At 39.9% G+C, this 14,012-nt stretch overlaps 1 protein-coding gene across 1 annotated transcript; it reads right to left on the bottom strand.

Moving 5' to 3' along the window:
- Positions 1–511: 511 nt before the first annotated feature.
- LOC120732121 (chemokine-like receptor 1) lies at positions 512–5,941 on the bottom strand. The gene is made up of 2 exons (XM_040029474.1): positions 5,779–5,941; positions 512–2,021 (listed from the first exon to the last, which is right to left on the bottom strand). The coding sequence occupies exons 1-2, from the start codon at positions 5,786–5,788 to the stop codon at positions 946–948; spliced, it is 1,086 nt and encodes a 361-aa protein (XP_039885408.1). The 5' UTR covers positions 5,789–5,941; the 3' UTR covers positions 512–945.
- Between the last annotated feature and the right edge of the window lie 8,071 nt (positions 5,942–14,012).

The raw sequence follows: 14,012 nt of genomic DNA, 5'->3' as shown, positions 1-14,012 counted from the left end.
TGTGTCCACGGTGAGCCAGATCACCCCCCAGGTAGCGACGGCCATCTGGGACTGTCTAGTGGACAACTTCATGGCTGCGAGATAGAGGACCAGGGAAAGATAGAGGACCAGATAGAGGACCAGAGGAAATTGAGATCATTCTGGGAGGGCTAGGTGTTTTGGGTGACACAAAGGAAACATAAGGATAGCCCAGTATATGAAATCAAGCCAGAGAATGTCAAGGGGCATATCAGGGTTGTCCACAGGAACCTCCTGCAGTCGTGTGACTTCTTGCCAGTGGAAAAATTCAACTGACATGCAGAACTGAGAAAGCAAAAACAGAAAAACAACAGGAACATAAGCAAGAGCACAGTTCAGAGGATGAGGATGAATAGAGAGGAATCAGAGGACCTCCGACAGAACAATTTTAAATTGCTACAGAACACAGAGATAAGACAACAAATGGCTACTGTGGGTTTTGAGATTGATAACAATATAAAATCTGTAAGGTATGGTTTATTACGAATTTTTAAAGAAACAAGACAATTATTCAGGTTAATTATGTGCATAATTAATACCCCGTTCAGTGGATGCTGATATTAAAAAACATGAAATAATCTAGAGCATTAGAAACTCATATACACAAATATAAAGCTGTTCTTAAATGAAAAATGTTAATATGACTGTATGGATTACATAATTCATTTTTAACAAATTAAATACCACAATTCAAAGCTTCATAGGTTTTCTATTATAATGGCTAGTTTAGTTTTCTTACTACTGCATGGAGCATAGTGAGATTTCCCCTGGAATAGTTAGAAAAATCTAAAGAAAACGGTAGGGGTCACAAAAACAAAACAACAAAACATTTTAGATTTTTTTGCACAAATTTACAATCTGAATCATCCTGAGATTAAATTTTACATTAAAAAATTAATTCAAATTTACATTGCCAACGGTAAGTTTTTATTCGGGGTTTGGTGTCTCCTCAGTGATGACTACTTTGCTTTCTGTGCAGGATTCAAAAGCAGCTGGGTCGATCTTCTCCAAAGTTGCAGCAGCTTCTGACTTTTGGGAAATCCTTGAAAAGGTTGATGACACAGAGCGAGTGGACATAAACGATAAATGGTCCTCTGCCAGAGCACTTTCGAGTACAAAACATATGGACTGCCGAAGCTTTTTTATGAATTCTTCACACATGAAAACATAAAGGATGGGGTTCAAGCAGCTGTTCAGAAAAGCCAGACTCAAAGTCAGAGGACCCATGATTCTAACAATGGGCAAGGTTTTAGGGTTAGTCATATTTAATTCTATAAAATTGCAAACATGGAAGGGCAACCAACAGATGAAGAATGCAAAAATGATTGAGAAAATGATTCGGCGAGATCTGCGTCTCCTTGTTCTTGACATGCGCATTGCACGTATGCCTATGGCCACATAAGACACAAATATGACCAGGAATGGGATCACAAAGCCCATAAGAAAGCGAAAAATGTGGAGACTCCATTTCTGTTCATGTGTCATAGAATAACCACAGTAATGTACCCCATTGTATTCTGAAACAGTGCGAAAAGTGGCATAAGGAGTGCTGCAGACCGCAGCAATCACCCAGATACCAACACATATGAGCCGAGCTTTGCAGACTGTGCGCTTGTTGTGTGCCCACACCACCACCCAGATGGACAAACAACGATCCAAACTCATGGCTGTTAAAATGAAGACACTGGCAAACATGTTGACTAAACTCAAAAAACTGTTGAGCTTGCACATGAATTGTCCAAAAGGCCATCGGTGACTCTGAGAGAGAGAAATGATCGAGAAAATCAGGAAGGCTGTGAAGAGGAAGTCAGCTATGGCCAGGTTGAGAAACCAAACTGAGTCGACTGTTTTCTTCATTTTGAAGCCCGTCACATAGATAACCAGAGCATTGCCCAAAGTTCCAGCTATAACTATCATACAGTAGATGACAATAGAGGCTGTTTGTATGTGTGTGGAAGCTGCATCTTGTTCAGATGATTGATCTGTTGTGGAACTGATGTTACCTGAAAACAAGAAGGAAAGTATTTTAAGAAAGATTATTATTTAACACATTATACAGCATACACAGAAAAATAGGGCAAAAGAACAAAAAATAATATTTGATTACATGCACTATATATATATATATATATATATATATATATATATATATATATATTAGGGGTGCAACGATATTCGTATCGATATTGAACCGTTCAATACAGTGCTTTCGGTTCGGTACGCATATGTATCGAACAATACAACATTTGTAATTTATTTTATCAACTTTCCTTCTGACGATGCTGTCTGTGTTGAGCGCTCAGTGAATCTGCGTTCGACTACTCCGCCTAGGCTGCACTGTCGAGCGCAGATCCACTGAGCGCTCAACACAGACAGCATCGTCAGAAGGAAGAGAGCAGGGCAAGCTAGCTAAGCTCTCCTTGCAACATGGACCTCCCCCACCCTCATTCAGATCTGGTGTTTGGAATTATTTTGGTTTTCATGTGACGTATGACCCTGAAGGTAAGCGAGTCATGGACTAAAGTAAAACAGTATGTTGGATGTGCCATGCAATGCTCAATTACATGGGTGGGAACTAGTGTGTTAGCGCAGTTAGCTCGTTAACGTGTTGGCCGTCTAGCCCCATGCACGGGGCGATCGGCGGTAGCTCGTTAACGGAGATTTGCCGTCTTGTGGCGTTAAGGTCATTTCAACGAGATTAACCTGAAAGCACTAGTGGGAACACAACGAATATGACTGCACATTTACGCCGACATCATCCTAGTGCAAAGACAAGTGGAAGCAGACAAAAACAAGCAAGCATGCTACTAACTTTAGCCGAGTCATTTAGACAGCTGTTTAATATGCTGCTGAGAATATAGCCCAGAAGAAGCGGATAGTATAGCTTTTATTTTGGAAGGAGACATTTCTCTGTAATAAACTCTCTTTTCCAAAGATGAGTGATTCCTCAATCAGATACAGGGCTCGCAATATCGCTAGCCCGACGTCCCGGGGCTAGCGATTTTTTCAGTCGGGCTACCAAAATCTATCTCTTCCCTGCCCGTCGGGCTATTGTAGGAAAAATATATGTCAATGCTTTTGCATTCTTTCAGAAATGTAGCTGGGTAATTATGTCATTGGCATCGGTGAGCCACTGTCAATATGTGACATATTGAAATCGCGTTTGAATTTGCGCTTGTTTTTTTGCTTTCACTTTGCAATCGTGCGAACTGTGTATAGAGAGCGACAGCACTGATCTGTGAGTGATGATAATTTGTGCACCAATTCCTCTGACATCGTCTTATTAATCGTTAGCTTACTATGCAAACATGACAAGTGAAATCTCCCGCAGCAAGCTTAAACATGTGAGAGGTTGATCGTGCAGAGAATCGCTGAGCTTATGTGAGTGAGCGTGTAAAAGCATTTCAGTTCTGCTGAGCCAAATAAGAGAGGTCAGGGTGAAGAAGTGACAGCCAAAGAAAAGCTTACCACAAAACGGAAAAGTTAGGACAAATCAGACTATAAGGCAAAAAGAAAGTGCAGCTTTATGGTTTCATGGACAAAAGAATTTCTGTGGCTGCAATATGACAAGCTAAATAACCAGGGCTGCACATAAGTGGTCCGCAGGTGCGCATTCGCTGTCAAAATAAAAAACACGCACAAGGGTTAGGGTTAAATTTAAAAACTGTACTTTTGAGTTAAAATATATATTTATAATTTTAATAAATGACAAATTAAAAAGGCATGAACATTTTTATGTATCGAAAAAATATCGAACCGTGACACCAAAGTATCGAACCGAACCGAACCGTGAATTTTGTGTATTGTTGCACCCCTAATATATATATATAGATAGATAAATAGATACCTTCAGAAGTTTTAGAACACTCCAATTTTTTCAGTTTTTTATTAAAAATTATGCAGTTTAATTTCTAATTGCATTCTGAAATGAAAGCATAGTACAAATAAGCAATTGGAGTTAAAAACAAACAAACAGATAATGGAATCAATTTATAGACCAAAATGTTTTCTAAACCTTTGACTCATCAAAGCAGCCACCTTTGGCAAATATAACAGCTGAACACACCCGTGGCATTCTTTCTACAATAGAAATCAAATATTCTTCAGAAAGTTCTTCCCATATCTGTTAAAGAATTTCCCATAAACATGTGGCACTTGTAGGTTAGTTTGCTTTCACTGTTCTGTCCAATTCATCCCAAACCGGCTCGATGGTCTGGAGACTGTGCTGGCGACTCCATGTTTACCATCTTGTTCTTTTTTCCTGAGGTAGTTAGTTTGGACTTATGTTTTGGGTCATTATCTTGCTGTAGGATGAACCCCTGACCAACTAGGCACATACCAGAGGGTATTGCATGGTGATGGAGAATGTTGTGGTAGCCATTTTTGTTCAGGGTGCCTCTCACTCTGTACAAGTCACTGACCCTCAATCCAGCAAAACACCCAGACCTTCACACTTCCTCCTCCATGTTTGACATTAATGCCACACACTGTGGAACCACCACTTCGCCTTCTTGACGGCGTACAAAGAACCCTGCGCGATGAATAAAGATTTCGAATTTTGATTCATCAGTCCATAATACCTTCTTCCAGTATTCAGTAGTCCAGTGGTAGTGTTTCATGGCCAAGCCTCTTTGTCTTATTCTGACATCTTAGCAATGGCTTTCTTGCTGCAACTCATTCTGTCAAATCTGCAGCTGGAAGTATTCTCCTTAAAGTTAAAACTGAGACTAATATTAAGCTGTGCTTAAAGCTGTTGCTGTGTGAGCTGTCTATCACGCAAGCTGTTAACTCTCTGTGCCAAACCTCTTCCTGTCAGAGTTTCCCCAGTTTCTGAGTGCCTTTTGATGGTGAAAGAAAAAGTACTCACTGACACCTTGACTTTCTTTGCAATTTCTTTGTAGGAAAGACCTACATTTTTAAGTGTTACAAGGGTCAGTCACTCTTCCGTTGCTAATTGCTTTTTTTTCCCACAATTTTTGTAGCAACACACTACTTTCTGCAGTACAATATTGTTCAACTGATGCTCACGAGGTTATGGTACCACAGTGTGTTCCAACACTGCTTTTATGCAGACAGAGGGGGTTGTAAGTACTCCAAAAAAGTTGGAACACCTGTAGGAATTAGTAGTACCAGCTTTCAAGGCATGACAACCTCCATTGCTGCAGAACAGCTTTAAATTGTTAACTCATTTTGTGTTTGCTGAAACAGGTCTTTTTGTGTAATTTTAAAATATACATTACTTCTCAGTTTTAGATAACCTTACCTTTTTTTAACCTGTGGCAGTCAACCATTTAGCTATGTACCACTTCAAGCTTGATCTGAACTGAACTGCAATAAATAACTGGAAAAATTGGGGTGTTCTACAACTTTTGACCGGTAATGAGTGAGTGTGTGTGTGTGTGTGTGTGTGCATGCATATACATATATATACGTATATATATATATATATATATATATATATATATATATATATATATATATATATATATATATATATATATATATATATATATATATATATATATATACGGTCAAGATATATCTTGACCGTGTCACATCCACTATGCAACCCTTACTTCCAATATGCTACTAGATTATGTCAAGTACTTTATGCAAGCTGAAATTTTGAATTTGTTTAACTTAATTTATGTTGTAATCAGAAATGATAACAGGCATGCATGCTCATCTAAATCCCTTTAGCAGGAATTCATATCAGCATTCAATGCTAATACATTTTATATTTAAAGTAAATCATCTTACCCCCAGTCATGTTTCTTTTAGCTGACAGACGTTATTCTAAATTGATCTCTATCTGTTGCTGCTTATACTTGCTCTCTATCTTCGATTACTCCTCCCTCTGAGTTGCTGCAGATGAGGCAATACTCACACAGAGAAATGAAAAGACAAAATAACAGAAATGCCTCAATATACACTGATGAAGCAACAGAGGAGTGCATGACATTTGGTGAACCTAAATGAATATTTTTTGATTACTTTTAAAAGGTTACACGTCTTACTAGATTAGTATTTATTGCAGTGTGTTGTATTTGTATTTTGCATATTTCATTGTATAAGAGTCATTGCTTGTGGTTAAGTGTATTTTTTTCTGCTACACTGTGCTAAATTTTAAACTTCCTCATACACTTTTACAACTCTTTGACCTATCAAACACTCACTAGCTGTCTGAGTATATGTTTCACAGATTAACCCAACAGCAGTGCAGTAGCTGTTTTGCAGAGACTATTATTAATTGTCAGTAAAAGTAGTACAATCCAGTAGGGCTGTTTGATATAAGGATATATATCGGATGACGATATAAAAACGTCTATCGTTTCATTTTACGCTATCGTTTGTTTCATGGTGTCGCAAAATAAACTGTTTACGGCAATATTTTTTCATCGTTTTGATGGTCACTGTAGTGGCTATATTAATTTCTTAAAGTTCTCTCTTTCTCTTATATTTAATATAAGATATAAGATGGTGGGAGCCCACCATCACCTCCGTCATTAAGAAAGCCCAGCAGAGGATGTACTTCCTGAGGCAGCTGAAGAAATTCAACCTGCCAACACGGACGATGATGCAATTCTACACTGCAATCATCGAGTCCATCCTCACCTCCTCCATCACCGTGTGGTACGCTGGAGCCACTACCAGGGACAAACAGAGACTGCAGCGTGTTGTGCGCTCTGCTGAGAAGGTGATTGGCTGCAGACTCCCATCTCTGCAGGACCTGTACACCTCCAGGACACTGGGGCGTGCAGCTCGGATCTCAGCTGACCCTTCACACCCTGGACACAGTCTGTTTGACCTGCTCCCCTCAGGCAGGAGGCTCCGGTCCATTCGCACCAGAACCTCTCGCCATAAGAACAGTTTCTTCCCCTCTGCTGTCGGACACATGAACAATAACCATATGACTGTTCCCACCACTAACACATGACCCTACGCTGTGTTCACTGCATCATTCCATGTTTGGCACTGATCACCACCTGCACTCATGTATATATCATGTATATATCTATCTATCTACTTAGCACTTTTAATTCTTATTCTCATTTTTATTTTCATGTCTATTTAAGCTTAATTTATAACAGTATTTATAACAGTATGTTTGCACTGAAGCACCGCAGCAATTTCCTAATGTTGTAAACCCGCTCAACATTTGGCAATAAAACCCTTTCTGATTCTGATTCTGATTCTGACACTAAGGAAGGACAAGCTCCTGTTTTTATGCGTTGTGGTTAGCAACAACGACGGTAACACCATCGTGTGTCCGCTTGTTTATGTTCCACATAAACCTTTCACAATAAAGTTCAAGATCCTGTTGAGACTTTTCAAAATAAACTGAATCACGTGACAGAGCAGATTATTTACGGATGAGAAGTAAAAAAGAGCCGCCAGGTGCTAAAAAATAAACCTTAGACTCAAACGTTAGAACAGGCTTTTCCCCGTAGCACGCCGTGTAATAAATACTCACAAAGAAAACGGCGGCTGTTACAACTTATGTCTAAAAATGTATCGTTTCATACATCGGTTAAAACACTCGACTCCAGCTACATGACGCGCAGTCGAGATTCACAGAATTTACAGAAAATGTTACATTTTTGTGATTTATATCGTTATTGGGACAATAGAATTCTTATATCGGGATATGAGATTTTGGTCATATCGCACAGCCCTACAATCCAGTAAAATATCAATGCTATATGGAAGTACTCATTGATGCTGGGATGAGAAACATGTAAAGGTGTTTTGGTTTCTTTGTTAAAATATTCATTAGCTGTGCTCTAAACTAATCCTTCCTGCATGTGTTGCAGTGGCTTTTATAAAGACAAAGACACCAGAGCTTGACAGACACACAGAAGGGATGGCACCAAGGCAAGACAGGAGGCATAGAAAGGGAATACAAAAGGGGATAAATAAACCCCACAGAAAAAGCAATCAGGAAACTACAGGCACAGAACATAGCATCGTCCTAAGCCTGGGAATGTAAATATAATTTCATAACCAGAAGACTAAATAAGGAATACAGAACCAAAATACAAAAACAGAAATTCAGGAGAAGATATGGAAAACATGCTGCCTTGTTCTGTACTGAATAATCCAACACCATCAGAACTGAATGACTATAATCCAGTTGCCCCCATATCACATGTGACGAATGCACTGGAGAGACTTCTGTGCAATTTGCATACAGCCTAATTCTGGGAGTGGATCATCTATGCTGCAGTGAGCTTACAACTGCCTTGTGAGGATCAGCTTCTGTAATTTCTGTGCTTTTAAAAGGACTCAACAACATGAAGCTACAGGAAATGTCAGTAAAAACAGCAACACATCAGACCATCAGTGCAATAACTGCTACTGAAACTGAATAACACCTTAGATGGTGATTGACTTCTTAAGGGAAAGGATGGCTACGTGACCTGTGTCTTTTCAGGGACAGGATGTTGAGGTGGATTGCTGTGGTGGACAAATATGAGTCCCTGGGTTCCCATATTCTTCAAAGACTCGGCAATTAATTTTTGCCAGGAACATGAGTGTGAGACCTTTACATAAAGCACCATTCTTGTAATTCATATAAGTCCTACTGTAATATCCTGTAAGAGGCCATCCTGAGCTATCAATTAAAATCTATTGATGCCACTAGTGATGGGAATTCCAGCTCTTTTTAGAAAACCGGCTCTTTAAGCTTGGCTCACTAAAAAGAACCGGCTCTTTCGGCTCCCAAGCAGCTCTTCAGGTTGTTTTGTTGCTTTAATTAATATATTATCAACAACAATATAAAATTATGCACAAAATGAATGACTTTTTATTTATATATGTTTAATATATAAATATGCTTGTGACACAGGACCCCGGAACACACACACACACACACTGGCGTTATGTTTGGGCAGCAGCCCTTTTATTTATGGCAACACAAACTGCGGTTTTGTTAGCCTTTCAGGTCAGGATGCAGACAGTCCTGGTTCGTTGCCACCTCACTTCTTCCCAGCCAACACTAGAACAGAATACACAGACTCATCATCAATCAGCCTGCCCAGACACACCTGTTCCCACCACGCTTCCGTGTCTTTCCTCCGAGCTCACTGCGTCACCCCTCCTCTGCAGCAGAACCGAGACCACACCTCCGCCACAATGCTTTTATTTATTCACTCCACATAAAAAATTATATATATATATATATATATATATATATATATATATATATATAAACAACTATTTATAATTCAACTTTGCAAAAACTGTCTCATAGAGCTCTGGGTTGGTTTAGGTGGTTGTATACTGCATGATTATGTAGATACTGCAGCAGAAGAAGCAGCAGCAGCACCAACAACAACATTTGCAGTAGACACACTGGCACCTTCAATAATATCACGCTCAACTGACTGTGTTTTATCTTCCCATTCCCATTGATGGGTGGACAGTTCTCAGGTGCCTGTGCTGCTGGTTGTTTGTAGAGCCGGCTCTACATGACACTCTTTTCTTGCAGACTCTCTGCAGACACTCTGCCTTTGTATTGTCAATAAAATTTAAATGGTTCCAGCTTTTGCTTCTTTCTTGGTGTCATTCATTTTCTTTATTATACCTTTCTAATGTGTCGATGTTGTCTCTTGTTGTTGCCCCGGCTCTCGTTCTCTCACTCCCTCCTGCTCTGTTTGTGTGCTACTGCTGCTGCGAGTGTAACTACCGCCCCTTCCTCCTGTGATCAGCAAAAACACAAGGCACAAACACATATTGACCAATCACGTCCGGCGTGATGCGAAAAAAGGTGTGAGAGAGAGGGTGAGAGAAAGAAAAACAAAAAACAAAAACACGGCTCCCAATGAGGAGCCAGCTCCCATCGTTCACTTCAAAGAGCCGGCTCTAAGAGTCGTTTGGTTTGCGACTGACCCATCACTAGATGCCATATTTGTGGGGGCTGGGCAGAGCACACAGATTAGATTTTCAAAATGACAAGATTTACAGCTTCCACATTTTATGGTGCAAAAGGTGGTTAAGTTATTAGATATTATAATTATGCTGGTAAAACTCAAAATTGGAGCTTCAGTTTGAGAACCTTAACTTTGATTTGGTAAGATTTCAGTAATGTTTAGTAATTTTACCTCTTTCAAAACAAAACATTTGTTTAGTGTCCTCTGCAGTCCGATGAAGTCGAAAAGATGCTACTGAAAATTGTGGAAGGTCTTATTTCTGTCAGGAGACATTGGACCAAAAAAAACAAGATAATGCTACCCCCAAACAGCCGGTCCTCTGATTACATCCAACAGAAAACAGGTGACCAGGTTTTTGTCATTTGTCATTTTTGTCTGTGTGGTAGGCAGGCTGGAAAGGTGGACCCAAGAGTAGGACTCAAAACCGTGAGGTTTAACTCAAAACGCAGCTTTATTGCTGGAAAAATCTCCTCATAAATAAAACTTACAAAAACAAAACAAAACTCTGAACAGAGGAACTAAGGACAGCACAGAAGTCTGAGCAGTTCAGGTGGCCGACTTGGAGGCCAGCAACAGAGACGAAACAGTTCTGGAGGCCGACCGCGGGGAAGGCAGCGGCGGCAGCGAAAAAGGTCTGGAGGCCGTCTGCTGCCATCTGCTTCACAGGGCAGTGGCTCTGCTCAGGCAGCAACAGCAGGATGCAGTCCTTAGCTGGCCGAATGAGCTCACTAGAGCTTCCAGCAGAGGATGGAGGTAGCAGAGTTAACTCCTGAGCTCTCAGCAGGGACCAATCGCTGAGACAACCCGGATGAGCTCCCAGGAAAAACAGGTTGCGCTGGCTTCTTCGTCTCCAGGGGTCCAGAGTTAGCTGAGAGACGAAACTCAGCCTCTGGGGAGGCCCTGAAGAGAGTAACAGTCTCCAAATAGGCCATCTCATGAGAAACAACAAAAGTCTTAGTAGGGCTATCTCCCTTCTTATAATGGGTGGGTGGAGATGGTGGCTAAATAGACAGTGGACCTGAGCTGATAACAGAACTGCAGGCTCCAGTCTGAATTAAAAGTTTGACCCCACCAACTTCCTGTTACAGTGATTACCATAAAAAAGTTTATTGAAATGGACAGAGAAGAATGCATGAGGGGAGTTGAGCAGCCTCAAATATCTGATGGTGTGAGTGAAGAAGATATCATGGAGCCGAGGGAACTGTTTATGTTCTGTTTTAACATAAACGGTTAAAGTTCCCAGGATGATTCTGATACATTTTGTGTTATCAAAAAGAGGAAAATACCATTTTTGGTTCCTTTATAAAAAAAAAGAATAACACTCTGTTCATTGTTCATTGTTTAAAGTTAAGAAAATACCACAAAGAGAACAAATTGTTATCCAATGTGCATAACCCTGACCATCACCCTCACCTCTTACTGGCAATACAGACAGACAGTAAAGCCCCTTCGCTAAAGGACAGATAGGGGAAATCTTTCATACCATGTGTTAGTACCCTCTGTCATGGTCTCTCTATCTCTTTGGCTGGTTCACACTGGCTACAGGTTTTGTTGTTTTTCTCCTTCTCTCTGCCTGGGCGGAGCTCGTTACAGGTTCTTGCTCTTGGCCCACGCACCTGTGATTGTCACCACCTGCTGCTCTGGCTGAGTTCCCCAGCTGCTATTTAAGGCAGTGGCACAGAGCAGCTCACCGCTGGAACGTTGAATCTCCTGAGTTCGTGCTCTCGGCTTCATCTAAGGATCTCATATAAATCATATACATAACAAAATTTCAAGAAGTGTCTCAATCGTAAGTAAAGTAAAACACATTCTGGACCACAAATCACTCCACATTCTCTATTGTTCCCTGATTGCACCGTATTTGAATTACTGTGCAGAGGTTTGGGGCAATACTTACAAATGTTCGCTATCATCAATCTTTATATTATAAAAAAGGGCCATAAGGATAATCCATAAAACTGGTTACAGAGATCATACAAATCCACTATTCTTAAAATCAAAAATTCTAAAATTCACAGATCTGGTTCATTTTCTCACAGCACAAATTATATATAAAGCAATAAATAACCTGCTTCCTGACAATATTCTAAAAATGTTTTCTAAAAGGGAACGGGGATACAATTTGAGGGGGGGATTAAATTTAAAACATCCTCATATCCGTACAACATTAAAAAGTTTTTGCATCTCTGTGTGTGGAGTGAAGCTGTGGAACAGACTAAGTAAAGATATGAAGCAATGTCCGAGCATGGCGCAGTTTAAAAAGCGGTTTAAGGATATGGTTTTTACAGGGTACAGGGAAAAGGTAGAGATTTGATAGGGTGTTCTTGTCTAATATTTTCATGTGTGTGCGGGTGCACGGGTATGTTGGTATGGGTATATATATATATTTGTAGGTTGTGTATCCTTGAGGTGTTAATCGGGTTATTGAAAATGTGTATATGTGCGTATGTGTATATACCTATGTGGTTGATCTGATATCCTCGTGTTGGTGTTGTTCCCAGATCATCATACTAAATGTTGTTCCAGGATCAACATTGCAAGTGACCAATCAGAATGTTGTGACGTCATACTTTTGCGACTTCGGGAAAAACCGGCGTAAAACAAAAAACTGTACTAAAGCTGCGTGAAACCGCCTCTGTCCGCCGATCAACGGACCCTGACCCTAACCCTAACCCTAACCGTAACCCTTTAATAAACAGTAAGCAGAATTGATATTGTCCTTGCAACATTGGAATTTCATAAATGCACGAATGGCTTGGCGCGCAAAAGAATAACGTCACAACAATGTGATTGGTCACTTGCAATGTTGAACCTGGAACAACATTTTCATGATGGTCTGGGAACAACACCAACACGAGGATATCAGATCATCCATACGTATGTATGGATAGATAGAAACATATATGTATATATATTATAAAAAAAAAAAGAGAAAAAAAAATACACATGACATATAATGTAATTGCAAGGAGGTATTTCTGTAGTCTATTGATACTAGATAGAATAGAATAGAATAGAATAGAATAGAATAGCCTTTATTGTCATTGTACAGAGTACAACGAAATTGGAGTGCCACTCCCTTGGTGCAAGTTTCAATAATAAATATAAATGTAAAATATAAAAAGTACAAAAAAACAATCGTAAGTACTCAAACAATAGTATGTACAATATATACAGGATAGCAGCATTAATATAATGACAGTATGAATAGCAGCATAATATAATGACAGTGACGGTATGGAATAGGTTCAATTGTTTTTGTGCTTATTTACTACAGTGATAGCTCTGGGAAAGAAGCTATCCCTGAATCTGTTTGTCCTGGTTTTATGTGACCTGTACCGTCGGCCTGACGGTAATAGTTCAAACAGTTGGTTGCTGGGGTGAGAGTGGTCCTTGATGATATTGCCAGCTCTGCTGAGGTACCGAGAGTTTGCAGTGACCTCCAGGCTGGGCAGAGAGCAGCCAGTGATCTTCTGGGCTGTGTTAAAGTGGAAAAGGGGTGGGATTAAATAAGCTTATGCTTCTTCCTGCTCCTTTTTGAACATGAACGTTATTTGGAGTTGTGGTTGCTCGTTTTCCTTTTGTTTTGCTTTGTTCATTTGTCTCTTTTAATTCTATTTTGTTGTACTTTTTCAACATGTTCAAACTAAAGATTCAATCAATCAATCAATCAATCAATCTCCCTGTGAATTCTGTGTGTAGATACCCTCCTCCTGGAGCAGATTATGGACCCTTTCTGTGTGTGGCGGCATGAGTTGAGTTTTGGAGAGTGTGCGGCTGAAGAGGAGTGAGTGTGTGTGGATTATCCCTTCTCCCTTGAGCCCTGGACCCCCCTCCCAACTCACTGTACATATATATAGCACTGAGGTGTTCCCTGTTGTAAATAAATTGTCTTCTTTTGTTTGCAAAGAACTCTGCGCGTGAATCCATCCAATAGCCATGACACCCTCTATAATATAATATATCGATCTGGCAGAAAAGCATCTCCCAGATACTACTACTAATAATAATAGTGCATAAACATTTCAACTTCTGCAACAAAATAATTTAATTTAATGTAGA

Source organism: Simochromis diagramma, unplaced genomic scaffold (assembly GCF_900408965.1).
Source record: "Simochromis diagramma unplaced genomic scaffold, fSimDia1.1 OVJJ01000361.1, whole genome shotgun sequence".
In the NCBI taxonomy this organism is placed as follows: Eukaryota; Metazoa; Chordata; class Actinopteri; order Cichliformes; family Cichlidae; genus Simochromis; species Simochromis diagramma.
The sequence above is the reverse complement of the archived record's forward strand: the minus strand, read 5'-3'. Positions and strand labels throughout refer to the sequence as shown.